General features: G+C 44.5%; 2 protein-coding genes and 1 pseudogene across 2 annotated transcripts; 2 read left to right on the forward strand and 1 right to left on the reverse strand.

The window, feature by feature from the left end:
* Positions 1-3,142: 3,142 nt before the first annotated feature.
* On the reverse strand, positions 3,143-7,252 carry LOC130377593 (uncharacterized; annotated as a pseudogene).
* Positions 7,253-7,867: 615 nt separating this feature from the next.
* On the forward strand, positions 7,868-17,224 carry LOC130377594 (uncharacterized). Its single transcript, XM_056584748.1, has 6 exons — positions 7,868-7,891; positions 7,991-8,238; positions 8,413-8,552; positions 8,841-9,054; positions 9,208-9,311; positions 17,043-17,224. The coding sequence occupies exons 1-6, from the start codon at positions 7,868-7,870 to the stop codon at positions 17,222-17,224; spliced, it is 912 nt and encodes a 303-aa protein (XP_056440723.1).
* Positions 17,225-19,029: 1,805 nt separating this feature from the next.
* LOC130377572 (uncharacterized) lies at positions 19,030-22,835 on the forward strand. The gene is made up of 2 exons (XM_056584726.1): positions 19,030-20,883; positions 20,973-22,835. Exons 1-2 carry the CDS (start codon positions 20,695-20,697, stop codon positions 21,723-21,725), a joined length of 942 nt encoding a protein of 313 aa, XP_056440701.1. The 5' UTR covers positions 19,030-20,694; the 3' UTR covers positions 21,726-22,835.
* Positions 22,836-23,768: the final 933 nt, after the last annotated feature.

The following is a 23,768-nucleotide window of genomic DNA, read 5'->3' on the forward strand; positions in this document are numbered from 1 at the left end:
ACCAACCAGGAATTTGGCTTGGTGATTAAGGTGCATACATTAAGACAATAACAATGAAAAATGAAGAAGAGATATATATATATATATATAACACCATATAAACAAGCAGGAACATAAGCGATCAATTAAAAAAGGATTAAATAGAATAAATAAATTAAAAACTAAAGTAAAAGATTTAAAAATTTAAGATACAAGAATATAAGAATTTACAAATTGGTGATGGGTATGAGTGCCAGAGTCAGTGTCAGTCAGTGGGGGTGGTGGTCCTGGGACTTGTTAAGGAACCCAACTGAAGAGGGGAAGAACCTGTTCAAGTGGCGGGAGGTTTTGGTCCTGATGGACCGCAGCCTCCTGCCAGAGGGGAGAGTTCCAAATAAACTGTGACCAGGATGGGAGGGGTCGGCCATAATCTTGCCTGCCCGCCTCAGAGCCCTGGAGCTGTGCAGGTCCTGGAGGGATGGAAGGTTGCAGCCAATCACCTTCTCCGCAGAGCGTATGATACGCTGCAGTCTGCTCTTGTCCTTAGCCGTAGCAGCAGTGTACCAGACAGTGATGGATGAGGTGAGGATGGACTCAATGATTGCAGTGTAGAAGTGCACCATCACAGTCTTTGGCAGGTTGAATTTCTTCAGCTGGCGCAGGAAGAACATCCTCTGCTGGCCTTTTTTGGTGAGGGACCTGATGTTGAGCTCCCATTTTAGGTCCTGGGTGATGATGGTGCCCAGGAAACGGCAGGACTCCACAGAGTCGACTGGGGAGCCACACAGGATGATGGGGGTGGATGGGGCTGGGTTCTTCCTCTAATCCACAATAATCTCCACAGTTTTTAAAGGGTTAAGCTCCAGGTTGTTCTGGCTGCACCAGGTCACCAGATGGTCAATCTCCCACCGGTAGGCGGACTCATCACCGCCAGAGATGAGCCCAATGAGCGTGGTGTCGTCCGCGAACTTCAGGAGCTTGACAGACTGGTGACTGGAGGTGCAGCTGTTTGTGTACAGGGAGAAGAGCAGAGGGGAAAGAACACAGCCTTGGGGGGATCCGGTGCTGATGGTCTGGGATTCAGATAAATGTAAAAAATAAAAACATTTATTTTGACATTATAATGTCGTTCAAAGAACGAACCATACACAGATTTAATCTAGTATTCATCTAACTGTCTTTTTGTAGGTCCCTACAAGTAAATAGATAAAAGGCATGTTCGTGCATTTAGATGGTTCAATGGAGCAAAGTCAGTGAATCCAGACGAGGTAAGTCTACATTTTAACAATCTAAATCATCTGCAATCTGGGTGAGTACACATTATTCTGTATAATGTATGGAAAAGTTTATTCATGCCTTGCAAAATTGAAAAACAACTGCTTCTGTTGATGTACACCTTGGAGAATATATAGAAGGTGAGTTAACTTGATTCTTTCCCAATGGAGGGAACAGCATGGGATGTCAATATTCAGGGTATACAGTGTGTAATATAATTGATACATTGCATTACATGAGCGTGTCCATTTTTTCAATCAGTGTAACCAATGTATTTGTCCCACACTGAATTCAGTCTAATCAGGTTGCTTTCTTGAAACAAAGGTAAGGTAAAGATTATGATGGCTTTTAAAGACACTTTAAGTCGTGCTGAGGTCAATATTATTTGTTGTTATAAATTTGTTAAATGATTGTTAAGCAATTTCTTGTGCTTAAAGCCTTAAGTCTGTGTTTTGTATCAGGTTGAAAATGCTGTGTCCAGTGGCCTCACAGGAACTGCCTGCACTGATGAGCAGCGCCTTTGGAACAGTGGGACCCAGAGGAACCTCGCTCCAAAGCTGTTGGCTGACATCAGTTTTGCCCATCACAAACCTATGGATGCTTTCCAGAAACCCGATGTGAGAGCGAGCCATCTACCTTTACCTCCCATCCCTGTGGATGACATGAGAAAAGGCCTACATCACGTGAATCTGCCTGTGTCAAGCCTCCTCCATAAGTGCTTAAATGCTACCCCACAGCACCATAGTGCTATAGCACCGCAGTCACAGCAGTGTGCTGCCCATGTCAACCATGACAGCACCAACATTTGCCTAAAATGTGGAAAATAAGAATTACGGCCAGCTCTGCAAAGAAGGTCCCAATTGGATCCAACCCTGACATTTTTTTTAAGAAGCACCCCATTTCCATCGGAATACAGCAACAAAGCATGTTGAGGCTTTGGCTGTGCAGTGGCTAGAGGGCTGTGGGAATCCAGTCACCTGCAGAGGCACGGTTCTGTGTGTGGCTGAGCCCTGGCTCTCGGTGAGCCCTGACAGGGTTTTGAGCACAGGTGAGCCCCTCGAAATAAAGTGCCCTTTGCCGAGAAACAGCTCTATGGAGGACCTGATTGGAAGCCAGAGGTTTGTTGTTAAAATGGTGGAAGGGAAGCCACAGCTACAGCAAAATGGGCCACGTGGCTACTACACACACGTGCAGCTGTGTGCAGGGCTGACGGCATGCAAGCTGCTTCTCTGGTCGTCGTCACAGCAGGTGATGTTGGTTGTGCTGTTCGACGAGGAGTTCTGTGCCAGGACAGTGGCCAGACTGAAGATGTTTTATTTTAAGTTCATGCTACCTCATTTGTGTGAAGAGTTTGATTGGGGTCGCCTTGCTCTTTCCAAGCGCTACATTGAGCTATGTTAAGTCAAGTGCTTGAGAAGGAAGTGTGAGTTTATAGAGATATGATTATCTTAAGAGTTATGTTATAATTGTTGTTATTGTTTTGGTATTTATAAAACATACTGAATAATTTAAACATATCATACATGGATCAATTGTGTGTATTCTGTTTGATTACAAGTTATCAACCTTTTAATTCAACAGAATTCACACAATTGATCCATGTATGTTCATTTATATTTCAACTATTATTTCTAATGTGTTTTTAAAAAACAAACCTGAACAAAACATAGCTGATGAAAATAATTGTATTATTTGTTTTATTTATATTAATCACAAGATATTTTCATTGTGATCGAAAAAGCATGAATACAATTACATATGTGAAAACTATAAAACAAAATAAACAAATATTATAATATAACATACCCTGTGGTGACTGATTGCCATGCATATACCAAAAAACAGCTTTTAAACAGCTGAGCACTGAAGAGACCACTGCATTGAAGGCTTAACGATCTTCTGGGTCATTAATTATGTCACCACGTAGATTACATAGGGCTGCACAAACTCTCAGGATCTTATCAAATTTAGGGGCCAGATCAATCGGGACTGTTTGAAAAATAATTCTATAGTTTTTCAGTATACATATCACACGTTCAATGTGGACACGTACGTTTGCGATGGGTCTTGTGGTGGTGGTGGTGGTGTCCTCTTCTGACAGTTGGTTGCCTTTCCAGGTGAACGCTGGCAGGGTGAGCTTCACTTTACTTTCATACAGGAGGTCTTGGATGACAAACCCCCCGTCTGCCATGAATTCATCACCTGGGCGTAGGCAATCCAGAAAATCTGAATCTGGTGTAATGAATTGATCACTGCATCTTCCTCCGTATGCGGGCGAAATGAACATGATGAAGCCACATGGTGCAATTGCCACCAAGTATTTGATGTTCTCGCTCTAATAGTGACTGTATGACTCACCCCTTGAGCCCATATTATGTGCCTTCTGAACGGGGGTCTTGATGCAAGTCAATGATGCATGTCACTTTGGGGTAATGTTCCTGAAAGGAATGTTGCATTGTTGCCTGAATTGTCTCCCTGGGTAGCCATGGTACATAACATCTCATGTTTTCTTCCATGAAGTTCAACCAACAGGATGTGACTTTACTAACTATAGACTGGGATGTGCCAAACCTTTCTGCTTGGTCACCCCTGGAGTAAATTAAGCCGAAGCTTCATCAAAGTCATGAAGAGCTGATCTCTGGGGGATAGCTGTGAGTAGTTAGACAGCGTCTGATTACAAGCAGACACTTGTATCCAAAGCGACTTACATCGTTTAATACAAGACACACCGACGGCAGAGTCAACCATGCAAGGCGACAGCCAGCTCGTCAGGAGCAGTTAGGGTTAAGTGTCTTGCTCAGGGACACATCAGCACTCAACGAGGAGGAGCTGGGGATTGAACAAGCAACCTTTCGGTTACAAGACAACTGCTCTACCTCCTGAGCAAAGCTGACCATTACATATTAACATATTCCTTTGTCAGCTTTTCAGCTAATGCATTAAAAGCTTCTATGTTCAATCCTGTATATAGCAGGCAGAGGTGATCATTTCTGAGCAACTGAAGATTCACCTCAGATGAAGCACACTGTGTTGCCTGATCAGAGTTTCACGATTTTCACATTTGCAAATAATAGCTGGGCTACCTAATGTTTGTGAGGCAGACACCGTATTACTGTGCTCGAAAAAGAAAATATACAGTAGGCCTAGTATAAATTAAATACAAATATTACCGCAAGCGGTGATTAACGGGGTCCGAGCAAAATTAAAAGTCAAGAACACACTAATGGAAGATATATAAATATAACATTGTCATATTTAAGGAAAGATGTTTCAGTTATAAACCTGAACTGCAGCCTCATTCACATTGTTAGAATATCTATTGATAAGCACACAAAATCCAGGAAACTCCAAGCACACATTTCTCAAGTGAATTAAGGGATTTCGTCAAAGCATATACCTGAAAGATCTTTGAAATTCTTGGGAAATTAAACAACAAGGACACTAAGGGAAGAAATATAAATATGACATAGTTAATTATGACGGAAAAATGGTTAACGAAGAAGTTCCCCTTAATGCCATACTGTTTCTTGGCAGTCAGTTTCTTGGAAACTAATTAGTCAGAATGTTGATTGCCTGATGAATTTCAGGTGCTGTTCAATGTTGTGTTTCTTAAATGAGTGGCAATGAAAGAATGTCATGTTCAGCTTGTTCATAATGCTCTAATCAGGATCCAAACTCCAAGGATCTCAACCTAAGGTTCACCAGTGCATGGCATTATCCTGTTGAGCCACTGACATTCCTGAACTGCATGAAGCCTCATTCACATACTGAAAATGTCGATTGATAAACACCCAACATCAAGAAAACTCCAGGCACAAATTTCACAAGAGAATTAAGGGCTTTCTTAAAATAGTACAGATATGAAAATTTGCACTATTGATTGTATCCACCTAATGATAGCCGTATGGTAGATATACAATAACAAAATGGTCATATAGGCAAAATGGGTTGAGACTGTGGACGCATGGCTTTTCTATGAAATTGTGGGAAAAGTAAACATTTATAGATGGGGTTTTATAGATGCATCTGATTCTAGAGATTAATATTATGAAAGAATTTTGAGTCCAGGTCAATCTGGTGAGGAGAAATAAGCCTAATTCATGATTTTTCACAATAGTGCCACCTTTTGGGGCAGTACCGCAGATTTGGGTTTATGGGTCGTGGGGGTTATTGGTAGCCTGGTCCTACCAGACCATCGTACTTCATTTAATTTGTACAGAAGGTCTGGAACTGCTCAATTGACAAACATTCAGTCACTTTGATGCGGGTGTCTGTGGAAGTTTTAAAATGATTGGATATGCCCAGTGCCACTCTGGATCTGCCATAACCAATCGCATAGCGTTTGGTCGTGACGTATGTCATGCGACATACGTCGCATCCTTCACCACTAACGGAGCCAGCTGGAAAATCAAACTTTTCGCGAACCTGGTGGGGAGAAGTGCCACAACATCATGGCCACCAACAATACTCTGCAAAGCTTTTTCTTGCTCCGGCTTTAATTGATCGATTTTCGGCAGCAATCCCACAACAGACCGAATAGCTTCTCTCGTATCCTTCTCTATTGTCATCCTCTGATTACAACTGAAACTGGCGCGCGACCTAGACGTCATCGTTCTCAGCCACTCCCTCTGTTCGCTGATTGGACCGCCATAAATCTGGCTTCCATGGAACGCATTCATATTAAGCAGACCCAGACCTAGTACTGAAGTGAAATGAAAATTGAGCGGAAGTAGGTAGGTGGGCGGTGTCAGGCTAGGTTATTGGTAACCATACCTGAAAATGTCAAGAGTTTTTGACCTACGGTATAGGCTGCAGTATGACTTTTACAGAATTTAAGAAAACGTTACAGAAACAATAGGGGACCAAGCAGCTTCGCTGCTCGGACCCCTAATAACAGTTCTGAATATATACACAAAGCGGTTGAGGTGTTACAGTTACAGCAATTATTCAGATATGCACAAGTTGTTGAAATGAGGAATAGGCTATTATAAATAGATAGAATGAAACTAGATAAACAGAAATCAGATAGGTGATGACATTGTTCAACTTGTGTTGTGTAATACGGGCAGAGTTAAATGCAGGAAATTGTCCAGAGTTATACAATATACGATTTAGATGTAGTACCTAGTCCAGTGGCGTCACTAGGCTGTTTTATTCGGGGCTAAAGCCCCGGATCTAATTTTATTAGCCTCGAATTTTTTTTGTTAAAAGAAAAATATATATTTGGGCTGTCAGTTAAACGCGTTATTAACGGCGTTAACGCAAACCAATTTTAACGGCGTTAATTTTTTTATCGCGCGATTCACGCGAATTCATATATAAAAAAATAAAGTTTTATTTTTTTTTCTTTGGCTCAAAACAAAGAAGCAGTAGCCTGACTGCTATGTTCAAGGCAGTATGTTTGTATGTTCATCGTTTAATTGCACTATAGGCTTTTTTTTGTATCTTCCTGTTTTGATCAGTATATGCCAATGTTGTTATAGTATATGCCAAAAACATTTGCACAAGGCAAGCCGATGCACTTCTCCATGTTGATAAGAGCATAAAAATTTGAATAATTAATGGGACAAAGAAATCAATGGATGTTTAGCATAGAAAAAAGATTTGCGATTAATTGTGAGTTAACTATGACATTAATGTGATTAATCGCGATTAAATATTTTAATCGCTTGACAGCCCGAAAATATATATATTATAATTGTATGTGTGTGTGTGAGCTGCGGGAAGCTTGTCACATTCGCACTTGACCAAGTGTGCAGTAACTGGTCCGACAGGCCTGCAATTATATAGTTCTAAGAAGTAAGACATGTCCCGACGATATGTTTTCTGTAAATTCAAGCATTTCTAGGAACAAAGGTTTTTTGTGTTTTTGTCCTAAAGAATATCAAAGAAGTGACCTTACCTTTCCTTTCCTGCAGAGAACCTTATACTCACTCTCGCGGTAAGTGCTCACAGTCTTTATTGGCTGAACAATATTTGCAGCCAAGAGCCTTTGCATTTTATAATGCAAATCCAAGTTCTTAAGGTGCTGGTCCTAGATGCAGACGCTTCAATCCAAGCAGAGGGACCTACCGACTCGGGCAGTGAGTACCATCTTCAAGGCAGAGAGCCAAACTATTTTAGTATTGTATTGTTTAGCTCTGTAATGGTAGACTCCTCATTTTTGAACTCCTAAGATTAATGTAATATATCATGTATCCCTTTGCAATTCCAATAGAATGTTAATATGAAGGAAATTATAGCAGGATGATCTATTGTCTGAGCATGTTGTTTCTCCAGAAACCATGGGGTCCAGTAGTCTCGTCTTCTGTTTAATCGGTAGGTATTCCAAACAGCACCAGTTCATTGTGTTGACTTAATAAAAATGTACCTGCCATTTTACAGTTGACCTCTTCCTATGTTTGGGAATGTGTAAGATTCCGACCAAGAATAGTTAGAATATGTCGTTAATACGTGTTAATACAGCTGCAGGAAATATCCTTGTAAATATAAGCTGATAATAGCTGAAATATAATGTTAAGTAAAAAGTATTTTGTCCTCACCAGGTGTTGTGATCCCCCTGTGGAAGTCACCTGGATTTTCAGGTATTTCCATTTGCCCCATTTAGGGGCAGATGACAAGTTATCCCAACAGGCAAGTATTTCAATGTGTTTTGAACAATGGAATAATACTTGGTTTCTTTCTCCATTAAGCTGCATCCCGCATAAACGTTGCGTTGAGCGGCACGGCTATTCAGTCTTCAACCTACTCGAACCTGGGGAAGGCTGAACACGCCATCGATGGGAACAGCGACCCTGAGTGGAAGCACTACAGCTGCAGCTCTACCGCCTATGAGACTAAACCATGGTGGAGGCTAGAGCTGCCCGGTGTGTACCGGGTGTCAGAGATCCAGGTCACTAATAGGAATGCCAAAAGGAAGAGGCTCAACAGCGTTGAAATATTCATAGGGAATTCACTTGTGAACAACGGCAATGACAATCCAAGGTGAATCACTGGGGTGTAACCTAAAATAAGTCAATACTGTTAGACTCCCAGCCATTCGTCCTGGTTTTTAATCAACCTGCTCCTTGGATAAAAGTGTAAATTACTAAAAACTATAGAATATTATACTCCCAGAAAATAAGGCTTCTGTATCTTCTCTCTTTCTCTTTTCCTCAGGTGTGCCATCATCAACGATGACCCAGGCTGCTTGACTCAGACTGTCAAGTGTTGGGGCATGGCAGGAAGGTTCATCAACTTATACCGGTCCTTTGATGTAGCAGACGCTTTGACGTTTTGTGAGGTCAAAGTGTATGGAGGTACTCAGTCCATCATTACTTAATCATCAAAGGGGGGATGGGTGTACTAGAGCCCCTGTTGATCAGCCATCATTGGTCAATGGTCAAATTTTGCAGGTCCTTATAGCTCAATTGGTAGAGCATGGCATGTACACTGCCAGGGTTCGGAGTTTGTTTTGTAATCAGGGATACGTGTGTTAATCGTAAATAGTGGGTAGGGATTAGGTGTGTTGCTCAGATACTTAGAGGAAGACTTACAGTGCTGAGAGTTGAAATCCCTCAACGCCACAGTGTCAATTGTTTCCCCAGAGCCTGCTGCACCCTCCATGAGCATTCAGAAGATGGGGAGGAACATTACAATAGTGGGGACGCGGCTTTGCTGGTCAGATGCCCTGCTCTACTGCAGAGACTCTCACTGGGACCTGCTGAGCCTCATAGGCCCAGAAGACCAGGAGATGATTGATGAGCTGGTGGCTCGCGCAACCTTCCCACTAACCAGCCAACTCTGGGTGGGCCTGCGCAGGTACTGGCCAGGCCTTAGTGTCTATCAGGCAATCATCTGGTTGTCCTTTATTTTGTCGCATGAAATACCATGAAAATAACAAAAGCTAAATATTTGGCCACATTATTATTCCTTCCACCCAGGTAACTCTTTAATCTCTTTCAATGTTGGTAGGTCTCCATCAGGAAGCTCCTGGTTTTGGATGTCCGGTGACCCAATGGACTTCACCCGATGGGACGAGGGCTCACACCATTCCAGCCTCTGTGGGGGCACGTCCAGTAGGAAACCTTCCACATGGAGGCAACTCTCTTGTGAAGAACATCTTAACTTCATCTGTTTTACGGGTTCGTGTCAAGCCTTTAGAGCCATCACCAGCTCCTTATCAAGCCAAACCTGCTTAACCTTCTGCAAAGGCATGCATTACATTCCATATTCTACCTGCACAAGGGAGTCTCAGATAATATCTTACTACTATAATAGCAGGCCTGTCGCAACAGCTACTCAAAGTTACTCATGTGCGTATGTGCCAAGCAGCCTGCAGCTCACTCACACACAGCACGCGCAAACAGATACATAGCCTACACCACAGCATGCACTTACGTACACACACTTCACAGACACGCACATTCGCACGGGCATACACGAAAACGCACACACACGCGCACACCCATAAACACGCACACTCACACACCGCACGTCAAGACAAAGGCAGCGACACATACACGGAAGCGCACACACAGGCTCGCAAACACACGCACACAAGCACGCGCACACACCTTACGCGAAGACAAAGGCAGCGACACACGCGACACACTCGCTGAGGTAAGACGTCGGTTATGTTCTTAAACATAATGGCTCCGTCATCGACACACACGCTGGTAAGAACACACACGCACGTGCACACACCGCAGCGACACTCGCCCTTAAACGTAAAGGCCCCTCCATCGACACATGCACAGGGAAGAACACACGCACACGCACACACCACAGCGACACTCGCCCATGTAAGACGTTATGTTTTTAAGAATCACGGCTCCGCCATCGAAACACACGCCCAGGTAAACACACACACCCACACACGGCAGCGACACACTCGCCCAGGTAAGATGTTACGTTTTTATAAATACCGGCTCTGTATGGCGACACATTAGTGCCATAATTCACTAATGTGATAAAAGATGCATTCGGGCGTATTATATTATTCCACACGCGTATATATTAACTGCGAGCGCGCAAATGATCTCTGCGCGCGCAAAACAGCCTCTCGCGCGCGCAAATTACCTCAGCGCGCCCAAAACAGCCTCTCGCGCGCGCAAATTACCTCATCGCGCCCAAAACAGCCTCTCGCGCGCGCAAATTACCTCAGCGCGCGCAAAACCTCTCGCGAAAGATGTTTTTACGCTCTCGCTCGAATTTAAAGGGGTAGTTCGGAATTTTGGACATAGGGCCTGATTCCCAAGTGAGCATTGGTATTCTATATCACTGGAGACAGTTTTCAACACATTTCATTCAGTCCTTCTAGTTGCCGAGTTCGCTCGTGCTAGGCTAGCGCACGGCAACGGGCAATGCTAGCCTGCTATTAAAAACAGTCTTACCCACTCCACAGTACACCCGAGGTAAATCAATTATAACGCCAGACTATAGATTTAAATGTCTGTGTTGATAGAATAATGTTACAAATAAAACTAACCTTGCATCGCATGAATCATCGAGGGACTACTTTCTCAGCAGAAGCGGAATTTTACTATGCGCTGGTTAGGTTTGTAACCGAATCACGACAGAAGAACGTAAACAGAGAAGCGTGGGACAGAAGCACAATTGAACGACTAGGCAACATGATGGTTCAGTGTGCTTTTAGAAATTGTAGAAATAAACGGTACAGATGGGCACCACAAAGTTTCCACCAATTTCCAGTGCGAGATCCAGAAAGGACTCAACTGTGGCTTGTTGCTGCTGGCTTGGACATCAAAACACCGGCTCGTACATGTACGGTTCGTTGGATACAACAAATTCCTCATAATCGTCTTCAAAAGCAGATGCATCGCCAACTCCTCCAAACGTGGGCATATCTTGTTAATTGAATACGCTTATAGAATTCCTTTGTTCACTGTACTCTGCGTTTGTAGCAATGACAGCGGCAGGTAACCTAGGTATCAGTCCGCCGCTGCCGTAGCCTACGTACAGGAATATAAACATTGCTGCTGAGACCCCGAAATTCCCTCAAAATGCAATGCAATGCAAGGTTGGTTTTATTTCTAACATTATTCTATAAACAGACATTTAGATTTATAGTCTGTCGTTATAATTGATTTACCTCGGGTGTACTGTGGAGTGGGTAAGACTGTTTTTAATAGCAGGCTAGCATTGCCCGTTGACTTGGGCTAGCCTAGCATGAGTGAACTTTGCAACTAGAAGGACTGTATGAAATGTGTTGAAAACGGTCTGATATAGAATACCAATGCTCACTTGGGAATCAGGCCCTATGTCCAAAATTCCGAACTACCCCTTTAATTTTGGCACTATGGGGGAGGGAACCAAGACAGGGCGGGCTTTCCTATGATTGGCCGTTTCTGATGCGCGATATTTGATTGACAGCCCTCCTCAGCCCTCCTCTCATTCAATTCTGAATTGTAGAGTAAATGGCTGAAACGATAGTTAGTTACTCATTGTAACTAGTCTAGATTCTATGAGTATAGGCGCAGCCTTTTAAGGATATTGCTATTGGGTTATCCCTAGGCGTGAGCCGTAGCACTGAACATTTTGTAATCCCCGACCACCAACAGCGTGGGCCTCAATTACGTCCGCGTGCGGCGTGCCTCAACGACGTCCGCATTACGCAGATATAGTCGGGCGCCGGCGGACGTTCTGCTCCCAATAAACAGCTTTTCTTCAGCTATTTAAAGGACAATGAGGCCGACACTTAAAAGGCTGCGCCTATACTCATAGAATCTGTAATACAATACGTAACTATCGTTTCAGCCATTTACTGTACAATTCAGAATTGAATGAGAGGAGGGCTGAGGAGGGCTGTCAATCAAATATCGCGCTTCAGAAACGGCCAATCATAGGAAAGCCCGCCCTGCCTTGGTTCCCTCCCCCATAGTGCCAAAATTAAATTTGAGCGAGAGCGTAAAAACATCTTTCGCAAGAGGTTTTGCGCGCGCTGAGGTAATTTGCGCGTTAGAGGCTGTTTTGCGCGCGCTGTGGTAATTTGCGCGCGCGAGAGGCTGTTTTGCGCGCGCAGAGATCATTTGCGCGCTCGCAGTTAATATCTACGCGTGTGGAATAATATAATACGCCCGAATGCATCTTTTATCACGTTAGTGAATTATGGCACTAATGTGTCGCCATAGCTCTGCCGTCAACAAACTCTCCCAGGTAAGACATTCTGTTTATAGACTGTAGAAATAGCGAAAAAATAAGGGAAGAGACATAATGCCGACCGGCATATCAACCCACAAGTGACGTGATCTTATAGAGACAGTGTCCGTATAACGCAACGAAAACATGTCGATGACACAGTATGGGGAATTATGTCTATAGAGTCCACCACAAGACTACAATTTGTTGCTCAAAAGTAATATTACCCTCCTCCTTGAGCCTCCCGAAATGTCTTTACACTTTGTTGCTCAAACTTAATATTACTCCTCTCCTTGAGCCTCCCGAAATGTCTTCCGATATTGATATCCCCCTTCCCCCCTGCGGCCTGTATTATTTTTTTGTTTTTTTCTTATGATTTGTGTGCATGCTATGTGTGACTGTAGGCTACTGCTGCCTGTCTTGGCCAGGAAACTGGAAGAGATGTTTAATCTCAACGATGATTATTATTTTAAACTAACCAATAGTAGTTGCCTTGCATTTTAAAATGTCAATGCACTTTTCAGCCCTGAATAACAGTAAAAGCTATTTAATAATTGATTTGCATGCATAGTATACTATCATTTCCATTGAACAATTACCCCTGTTACCATAAATTGACGAATTTTATAATGTTATCAAATGCGCACACACTAGCTGCTTTCAGACACACGTGTAAATCCTGAGGCTCTCCGGATTAGCCGTATTTGTGAACAACATATAACATATAACTGACATTTGTACCCTGAAAATCTCCTGAATAATTCTACCCCTGAGGTAGTATTTTCTCCTTAGGACTGGTACCTTATATGTGAATGAGGAGTAGAAAGTCTGTATTTCTCACACCACTACAGTGGGCGTGTTGATGACCCTTCTGAATGTCATTGAGTGTCCCCCTAAATGATAATCAGCATGTTGCCTTAGGTTCGCTGAATGGTTAAAAAATATTTATATGTTGGCACTGCTTTTAAGAGTCATTTTTGGTGAGCGAATGTTATACGTTGTAACATTATAGGCAAAATGTTATTATATTATGTGCTCAGAAATTTGTTGCATTATCGACTGAGGTTTCCACATTATTGCTATGGGTTTAATTACAACTAGAGGTTGAGCGAAAACTCTAGTCTAGCTAACCACTTTTTTGGTCCACTTTTATTATTCAAAAACAGCTGGAAATAGTAAGAGGATCAAGCTTTCTCTTTGGGAAAATATATGTCCTCATAAGTGCTATGCTTAACCAGGAGTGTGAATGATTGAAATGAGCTGTTGATCTTTTTCCCCCACTTACATCAACCTTCTTATATTTCTATTTCTGCAGGTTTGACAGGAGTGAAAAAGTTGCACTTCTATAGTTCCACAAGAGAGAATCAAATTCACTGCACCTAACTTGGCCTCAATAGGGAGCATAGCTGCTGATTCCAAAGAAGTCCTATGTAGTGAATTTTCTGAATGTCATAGCTCAGAGTGTCTGTGGTAGCTACCTTGTTCTGCATTTTGTCATTATGGGGAATGTGAATTTTGTGATAGCCGAGCATATAGGATACATTACATTACTTACATTACTTTAGTATATAATCAATACATTTCTTTATGAGCAGATGTAGTTGTGTCAAGCATCAATCCTTTCATTTGAAATGTGGAGATTGAGTTTTAGTTTGAATCAAAACACCAGATAAAGTATCTGTTGGCTTTTATCTCTCTGTCTGGCTCAGCTGATTTCTCTTAGCTGATTTGGAAATTGCATCCACACAATATCGTTTTTGTGGTGGGAATTCCGGAACCACGTCAATCCCAAACTGTCTAAACTGGTTAGAATAAAGAGTCATCCGAACTTGTAACAATTATGAGCATATATTTTAGTAATAAAGGCAGGAGTTTCCCCTGCGTCACTCAGCTTGCGAAGAGGTTTGCAAGCTGAACTCCGATGCATTGGCTAATGCAAGGACTTCTCATACAGATTTGTCAGGATAGGAGGGCAACTGTGCCCCCCAATAAAACAAAAGTATTGGTTAACCAAATGGTAATCTATCGATTGAACCCCCACAGGATGTCATAAACAGGGGGTCATGGCCGTGCCCTATAAGTTGGGTCCCTGGCCTGTCCAACCTCAGGAAAACAGCTTTCAAACACATCACCCGAAGGTGGTCACTGAACAGGCAAATTCCAACAAATACAGAGACACAGAATGTGAAAATAGATATTTCCCATACAGTTCTATCTTAAACTGATTGATAACGTTACATTAAGGGAATTGAAGAAGAGGTTATATTTATGTATTGATTCAGACGTTCAAAGCAGTTCAAGTTCTAAGCCATTTGAGACTGAAGTTTAACATATGTTTTGAAGTCAATATTTAGATACATAAATACATACATACATATGTTTTTGTGTGTGTCTGTGTTATAATAATGGTCACACTTTATCCAGTTGTGAATGTGCTAGTTTGTCTTTCTTTTGCATATGAATAGAAATGGCTAATGATTAGGTGTTGGGGGTATGTGGAGTGGGTGTGGTCGATGGCTGGTTGAAGCAGCCATGGGGCCGGGTAAGGCTGCACACCTGTTGGACATTGAGTAATCAATGTGAACAGGTTAAGCCAGCCACCCCAACACACACTCAGGGAGATGTCCTAGTTTATCAATATGGAGCACTTTCTTCATGAGTCATATTTCTGCAAACTCTACAGTAAACCTGCTTTCAACATTTCCTCCTTGTGTCTATGTGTCATTACAATAACACTAAAAGTGATGTTTGCAATGTAGTCAAACTCTGGAAACTATGGGATCTGGATATGTGTTTGTGTAGTCGGACGTGTCAGTCATTAGACTAATTAACTCTCTTGACCTCAGGGTTCAGAGGGATCAGCATCATCGAGCCAGAGTCTAGTATCATGGAGATAATATGTGGTGGTGCAGGAGTGCCCGGGCCAGGTAGTGTTAAAGGGAGTCCGCAAACCAATGTGCAGCCGAATTTTCCAGGGACACTGCCCATTTAAAAAATATTTGAAAGACATTAATATATTTAAAAGTTCTAGCCTGCTCATTAATATTAATTTCTAGACAGCTGATAATTAGCCTCAGGTCTATCCGTTAGGCTGTGATGGGCCTCTCAAAGGAATTTATACCATAAACGATCAAAATTTATAGGCTATCAAGGCCACTCATGATGCTCTTTTCACCATCGCTGAGTGTGAGCGTCATCATGAGCACACCGTGGTGATATCCTACAAGGGTCCGGCAGGGCTGGACTGGCCATCGGGCGTACCCGGTGGGCTGGCAGGCCTTTTTGGGCCGACGAGGTTTACTTGAGGTTTACTTTTCTTTTCTTTTTTTTTTAATGGACCCGGCCCGGCCCAGCCATGTCACACAGCCGAGGGCCGAGGTCCGTTCCTTCCCTCTCGGTCCTGCGGGCTGTCAACTTAACCTGCAAGTTCAATAAAACTTTGGCCCAGGCCATAACTCATTATGATTGGTTCTGGGCTGGCCCTGGCCCTATCACACACACAGCAGAGGGCCGAGGTCCCGCCCCTTGGGCCTCGGCTGTCAATCAGTCAATCAGTCACGTCACTAATGGCGCGTTTCCACTGCAGGGTGCGGAACGGATCGGATCGCAAAGGTGCGGATGGGGTCGCGTTTCCACCGCCAAAAATGGGCGTGACCGGGACTTAGCCGTACCCGCTTCTGATGTTTTGACGTCACAGGGCCTCTTGAAGGGCCCGTCCCGATAAGAACCGGAGCGGTAACGTTGACTAATAGCAGAGGTTACTAAGTTTGAGATCATAGAAGACATACTAAGCTGAACAAGATAAGTGTTTGTATTGGTGATGATGAGAATGGATCAGATCATATGACACAGAATGAACACTGCCAATAACCTCCTAATTATAACACCCTTCTTTTATATATAGCAAGTATATATTTAGAGTAATAATTCCAAAATAAGTAATAGTAGTCATCAGAAAATGACTTGAGCAACAGTAAAAAAGTGTGTGCGTGTGTGTGTTTGTGTGAGAAAAATAATATGCGCCCAAGCATGCCTGCGTGTGTGTGTTTTTTCTTTCTACAACCGACACAGAGACACTGAGGAACAATCCCTTCATAACCTTAACCAAGGAAGGAGCTCCTCCTGAGTGAATGTGGACTGGAAGGTGTGGATGTGTGTCAGTGTGTCTGAGGACGCTTCTAGATGTGGGGACACTCTGTAGAAGGACAGAGTGCCAGCAGGCCGGTCAGGATACACTACCACTCTGGTAGAGCATGCAGAGGGGAGACGTATGGCTGTACTACCATTGTACCGGCTAATGTAACCACCATAACAATAAAGACACCAGGACTTGTTGTTCGCTCCAAGCCAGCTGTCACCCTCTCCTCTCCTTGTGATTCCTCTGTTTGTCACTCCTATTCCAACATGTCCTTCCCCCTCAACTTTCCAATAACAGCGGCCAGTCAGAAACTTTCTGCCCTAACACCGGGAGTCAAATCTGTCGGGGTGTTCAGGATATGACTGGTCCCCTCGAACCACCGTAACCTTTCTGTTGTCCACAGACAGAGCGAGTTCTCTGTGGGCTGTGTTTGGATCCTTAAACAAATGCTCCTTTCTCAATAGCTTAGCAGATCCGTTGTACTCCCAACATGCCCATACTCCACCTACAGGCCAGATGCCGTACTTCCCCCCACCGCCCGACACAGGCCGGGGACACATCCGGCCCCCAACTCATTCCCCCCCCCCGGAACGGGAGAGGAAGTCTGCTACGGCCATCGGTGCTCCACGCCTGTGCAAAACCCGGAAGTTGAAGGGTTGCAACGCAAGGTACCACCGGGTATCCTCGCGTTGACTTCCTTCATGCGGTGGAGTCACTGGAGGGGGGCTTGCTCGGAGTAGGAGGGTGAATGCGCGACCCAGCAGGTAGTAGCGAAGGGTGGCGACTACCCATTGGATGGCGAGACACTCCTTCTCAACCATGCTGTACCGACCCTCCCGGTCAGACAGTTTGCGGCTCAGGTACAGCACCGGTCGGTCGGCCCCCTCCACCTGCTGGGTCAGGCCCAACCTCCTGTCCGACGCGTCTGTCTGAAGGGAAAAAGGGAGATCAAAGTTAAGAGCACACAGGACCGCTTCCCCACAGAGGGCTTTTTTAATAGCCTCAAACATAGTACCTAGTACCCTGCCAGCCCAAGGAACCGCCTCACCTCCTTCTTGGTCCTGCGCCGAGAGTAGGCAGCAACCGAAGCAGGTCTTACTGACCTGTGGCCGGACCCCCCCCCCCCCCCCCCAGGTGGTACCCCAGATACTGGATCTCCCTCCTTGGAGAGGAGGCTGTGAGCCCTGCCCGCCTCAGCAACTGAAGGACGGCCGCCAGCCGCTGCATATGCTACTCCTAAGTGTCAGCATAGATGACATGTCATCGATGTAGGCAGCAGCATACGCAGCGTGGGGCCACAATACACGGTCCATCAGCCGCTGAAACGTGGCTGGGGCACCGAACAACCCGAACAGAAGCATCTTGAATTGGTACAGATCGAGCTGAGTGGAGAAGGCAGTTTTTTTCCCAGGAGACAACACAATATGCCAGTAGCCCTTCGTGGAGTCCAGAGTCGTGTAGTTGGTGGCCATGCCAAGCCGGTCCATCAGCTCGTCAATCCGAGGCATTGGGTAGGCATCGAACTTCGAAACCGCGTTCACCCTACGGTAATCAGCACAGAACCGGACAGACCCGTCCGGCTTCCACACAAGCACGACGGGGCTGCACCAGTCACTGTGGGACTCTTCGACCACGCCCAACTCTAACATTGTTTCCAATTCGCGCCACACAACGTCTTGTATATGGACGGGCAGCCTATAGGGGCTTGTCCGCACCGTTACTCACAGAGAGATCCTCACTTCGACCAACCGGAGGGGTGGGACCTGGAGCAGGGACTTCCGATCCAGACTCTCTCTCTGGTAGCATAGTCACGTACACGACAGAGAACGCATCGTTCCACCTCTAAAGGAGGTTGATGTGGTATATCTGTTTGTTTTCGCCCCTGTCCGACCGCGCTACCTCGTAATTCACGTCCCAGACTCGCCGTGTGACCACAAAGGTCCCTTGCCACTAGTAATTAGATGCTAGAGGTGGGCCACAGTACAAGGACCTTTTCCCCCGGTGTGAGATTGCGTAATCTAGTCCCTCGGTCATACAGGCGTCTCTGACTCCCCTGGGCTCAGTGAGAGTGCTCACATGACAATACCCCTAGTGAGCGAAGCTTTGCACGCAAGTCCATGACGTACTGTATTTCATTTTTGCTGTATTTGGACCCCTGCTCCCAGTTTTCTTTAATGAGGTCCAGGATGCCCCTGGGCTTGCGCCCATAGAGCAATTCAAATGGGGAAACCCAGTGGAAGCCTGAGGCACTTCCCGCACTGCAACAACAGAGGGTTTAGCCATTTATGCCAATTTCGAGCATCCTCGTGTACAAACTTACTGATCATTGACTTCAAAGTCCGGTTAAACCTCCCACACAGGCCGTCCGTGGCTGGGTGATAGACGCTCGTGCAGAAGTCCTTGACCTTCAACAACCTGTAAAGTTCCCTAAGCGTGCGTGACATGAAATCGGTGCCCTGGTCAGTCAAAATCTCTTTTGGGATTCCCAACCACGATATGACATGAAACAACGCCTGCACAACACTCCTCACGGAGATGTTGCGCAAAGGAATAGGGTGTATGCACTAAGCTGTGTGACGTACTTCCTGTTTCAAATAATACAGCTCGGTTGCTTCCGGTCTGTGTGTTTATCGCGCTAGCCTGCTGACTTTGATAATGTAAACATGGATAAAGACCGCAAACACCTAAAAACTGGACATTTTCAGAGGCAGGAGACAACCTACGCAGAGCACTGCTGTGTCCCCCACTGTACAGTGTCAGCAAAATTCAACGGGGTATTAAGTTTTCATGGCTTTCCGAGCCAAACTGACGTGAGGAGTCAATGGATTGTGAACATACGCCGGGATGCATATGTCATCACCACTCACTCCAAGGTCTGTAGCAGACACTTTAGTCCCGACAAAATGATTGAGCCAACTACTCCTCAGGGTCGAAGGAGACTTGCAAAAGATGCCGTACCAACCCTTTTTGAGTGGAACCAATATACGGTCGCAACCCCAAGGCGCGGCGTGTGGGATAGAGTGGATCGGTTCGTCGAGGCTGCCCCTCCGGAAGATGAGGTTGATCAACGTTTCAAAGATCACGACTACTGCTCTGTCCCAGAACCGGCTGCCATGGATATGGCCGCATCGGCTGCTGAAGGTGTCACAAATGAAGTAGAGGAGCTGAGAAAGGAGCTACAGGAGTTACGTCTCCAGCGAGATTTTGGACTGCAACGGTTTGCTGGCTCCGACGCAGATATACGATTTTACACCAGGGAAGTCATTTCCATTTTTTGTATTAGCCTATGTGATATTAGCTTTGTCCCTAAGTGACGGGGATATGTGCCATGCAGGGACAATAGCTTTATGTTACAGATTAATTTATAGTACTGTACCAAATTACTTCTTAATAGGTCTATGTGAATGATAAATAGCACACAAGTAGTGTCATGTTGAGAGATGGTGTAATTCAGGACACAAGTTGGGAATGTCCATGTCTTATCAGAATTGATATATTTTAATGTGAAAGCATCAATAGTTCAGAAAAAAACATTTATAATACAGATTTGTGTAAAGACTTACAGAGACGTGTTGCCAGTTAAAGTCTACAAAAGTTTATTTTTAAATAGTTGAAAAAAGTCATTAGTTATTCTGAGAGGAAAATGGGACAGCGCCAGAATGTGACCGTCTCCAGCTCCACCAATGCTGGCCCTAGAACAAAAATACTATTAAACAATTGTAAAAATGTATGAATTGAGCAGGTAACACCCTACTTATCTGCAGGCAAGTGCACAGCAAACCACCAAACAGCGCCTCCCAATGATACAGCCCCGACAGGAACACTACTCTAAAAAGAAAGAGCACAGAGACCACATTAGGGCATTGGATATCCAGACACATCAGGTCGTCTTATAGGAAGTTGGGGCAGTTATTAAAATGCACCCAAAGAGGAAACTAAACAAACCTGTCAGCCGAGTGCCAGGGATTAGTTACGGTACCATCCGGTAGAGCAACCGTTGCGTACTGGCCCAAGTCACAATACAGGTTAAAGTGAGGTGACTTAGGCTGAAACAGGTATATGGGAGAAATACAGGTCACCCTGCCACACACACACACACACGCATATATATATGAGATAAAATCGTAATCTTAGTAGTTACTGTTGACATTATTTTGGTAACAATGTATACTTTTGAAGATTTTAAACATTTTTATGTGCTGTCTTTTGTGAATAGATTTGCCAGCTATGACCACCTGATGGCATTTTGGTCTTTGATCGAGCCTTGTCTATACAAGATGGTCCGTGTCTCCAGAGCCAAATCAGCTGCCCAGAAAAACGAAGAAGTGGTCGCACCTGCACGTGCATCAACGGTACTTTATAAGTAGTTACAGATGTAATTATACGTGATTTCATTGCATTTGTATTTGTTTGAGCTATCCTTTTTTTATTTTCCTCTCAGAGACAGCTGCTCCAGCCCATAGATGAACTCTTTCTTTTTCTTAACTATCTTTCGGCTGGATTGAAGGAGAGAGACCTGGCAAATCGCTTTAGAATTCACCAGTCCACAGTGAGCCGCATCATTGCCACATGGACTTGTTTTCTGGCCACAGCACTAGGGTCTATTTGCATTTGGCTCACACCTGCAGAGGTACAGGCTTACCTCCCGGAGGAATTCCGTGATTACCCGGACACCCAGGTAATTCTTGATTGCACCGAGCTTAGATGCCAAACCCCATCCTCACCCCTCCTTCAAAGTGAGATGTACTCTACGTACAAATCCCACTGCACCATGAAAGGCTTGGTTGGCATAGCCCCACATGGTGCAGTGACATTCATTTCCGCATTGTATGGTGGCTCAGTTAGCGACAAGGAAATGTTCAAACAGTCAGGAATCGCTGAGTTGCTGACCGAAAACATGGCCGTTATGGTCGATAAAGGCTTCGTAATCAGTGATTGCTGCAAAAGCAAAGTTTACTGCCCACCCTTTCTGTCAAAGAACAAACAGATGCCAGCATGCCAGGTGAAGGAGACACAGGCCATAGCCAGATTGCGGGTGCACGTAGAGCGTGTCATTCGGAGGATAAAGGAGAACCGGCTTTTTGATGGCACCATCACCCTGTCAAATGCGTACAATATCAATGAAATATTTGCAGTTGCCTGTCTGCTGTCAAATTACCAAAACAAGGCAATCGTCAAAAAATGGGTTAAGTGATTAAATAAAGAGAATATTATTGCCTTTCATGAAATGCAGTAGATCTGTCTGCTAGGATGTAAGTAAAGATTGACTGTTTAAATGTTCAGAACACTTGGATTACGTGCAGTTAATGTTTGGATTTTCATATGCATTTGATTTCCCATTTTACAAAAAGAAATAATAATGCAATTGCTGAGAAAAAAAAAATATTTATAGTGATTACATGGTCTCATTGACATTTCCAGGAAGAAACTGCACTTCTGGTTGTTTGGTTGACGGTGAGTTGCTGGCCAACGTGAGGTAAGACTGCTGGTGAAGGTGAGATGAGACTGCTTGTGAGCTAACTGATTTTACAGGGTAATGTTTTTTAAATTTTCTTAAGATGCAGGTAGCTAGGCATGTAATGGTAGAAAAAGAAATGGTCTGCCTTTTCTCGAATTGCGCTCTGCACTTCTGGCTCAACATAGATTCTCTGCACTACGTAGTCTTCCTGCGCCCACACAACAAAGTCGCACCACTGCATTCCAGTTATGAGCAGCTGGCCTTGGACTTGCCAATAATAAGAGTGGCTCTTTTTAAGTTGTGGCGAACCACCCTCCATTTTCAAGTATTTGCAGTCCACAAAGTTGTGGACATTGGGGCATTTAAATTCAACAAGGCCAAATTGAGGGTATTCGTTGGGATCAAAAACAATTCCATCCGGGGAGGAAGCAAGCCAGGGGGTAGACGGGTGAATGACAAGACCACAGGGTGAGAAGTTGACGTTCATCAGCTGACTGTACTCAGCGGCTACTTCAGGCTCCATCTCAGCACCTCTCCTCATGTCTGCTGTCTGCCGTGTGCCCTTAATTATGCGCTCTGCTAATGCCTCTGCAGAGCTCTGGCCTCTGACATGGCACACCTCACGAAACCTAGAGGTGGTCACTCTGGGTCGGCGGAGCAGGTGCCACTCGGAGCAGGAGCTTTGCTCACGTGTAGCCTCCTCAATTTTGTGGGCCATTGCCATGGTGACAGAAAGACTTTGCAGGTTTAGCAGCTCTTCTTCTGAGCACACAAATGGACATTGGGACGGTAAGATGTCATAACCCTCCAGAGGCAGACGGGGTGTTGGTGGTGTATTGTGGTGGGGTGTGATAAAGCGGGATTTCACAGGAGGTTGCTGATAAGACAACATGCTACCCTTCTGCACTAACCCAAAGGCTGTTTATACCATGGGCTTGCCAGGTCCCATGTTCATTGTAGAAACAAGAGGCTTGTCCTCCAGGTTAAATTTTGCATAGGCCTCCTCTACGCGAAGTAGGCAGGGATCTGGCAATTCTCCAACCATGCCTCTGTAGAATCCACTCCTACAAAGAAATTAACAAATTGCAACATGTATTTGCAACACAGGGAACTACATTTAACAAAGCCAATTACCTAACTCCAGTCTGGACCATCCGATTTGGGACAGGTTTGGTAAAAACCATGGCATTTACTGGTCCAGGCTTTACTCCCTGAGAGAATAAATGTTCGATGGAGGGGTCACTTTAAATCAAGACTATTAAAAAATGTAATTAAGGTTTAACTTACCATTGTTCGCGGCTTGTGCCATTGCTGCTCCGACTCCGTACAGCTATGCACAGGGGGCACGACAGGAACCTTCAACGATGAATAGTGTGCTGTCTGAAACAATAATGCTGCTAAATGGTTGCACAGAACAGTGCCAGCCACACAGGAGCAGCGGTGGTGACTTAGGCCACGTTTATACGTAGCAGGGTATTTATAGAAACTAATATTTCCCCCCCTCCGTTTTCAAAAATAACATTGTGCACACAACATCGTTTTCAAAAAAGTTGTCGTTTACATCAAAACGGATAAATACGCCGTTGGGACATTATAACTATGCCAAACCTATGGGCGGCAGTGTAGGGAGAAGGATAAAGCCATGCAAGCCAATCAGAATCCTCTGAATCAACAACAACGAATAACACAAGCGTCTTCCTGTAACAAACAAACTAAACATAGGGCGCTCATATGACGTTAAGCATTTCCTGGCGCATAATGTGACGTTTCAGAACCTAA

The sequence above is a fragment of the Gadus chalcogrammus genome, chromosome 23 (assembly GCF_026213295.1).
Source record: "Gadus chalcogrammus isolate NIFS_2021 chromosome 23, NIFS_Gcha_1.0, whole genome shotgun sequence".
NCBI lineage: Eukaryota > Metazoa > Chordata > Actinopteri > Gadiformes > Gadidae > Gadus > Gadus chalcogrammus.

Bases quoted from the DNA above. Each gene is read 5' to 3' on its own strand.
- LOC130377594 (XM_056584748.1), top strand. From the start codon at position 7,868: ATGACAAGTTATCCCAACAGGCAA. The intron at 8,239-8,412 runs GTGAATCACTGG...TCTTTTCCTCAG, and splicing joins AACGGCAATGACAATCCAAG to GTGTGCCATCATCAACGATG. The intron at 8,553-8,840 runs GTACTCAGTCCA...TTGTTTCCCCAG, and splicing joins TGAGGTCAAAGTGTATGGAG to AGCCTGCTGCACCCTCCATG.
- LOC130377572 (XM_056584726.1), top strand. From the start codon at position 20,695: ATGTATACTTTTGAAGATTTTAAACATTTTTATGTGCTGTCTTTTGTG. The intron at 20,884-20,972 runs GTACTTTATAAG...TTTTCCTCTCAG, and splicing joins CACCTGCACGTGCATCAACG to AGACAGCTGCTCCAGCCCAT.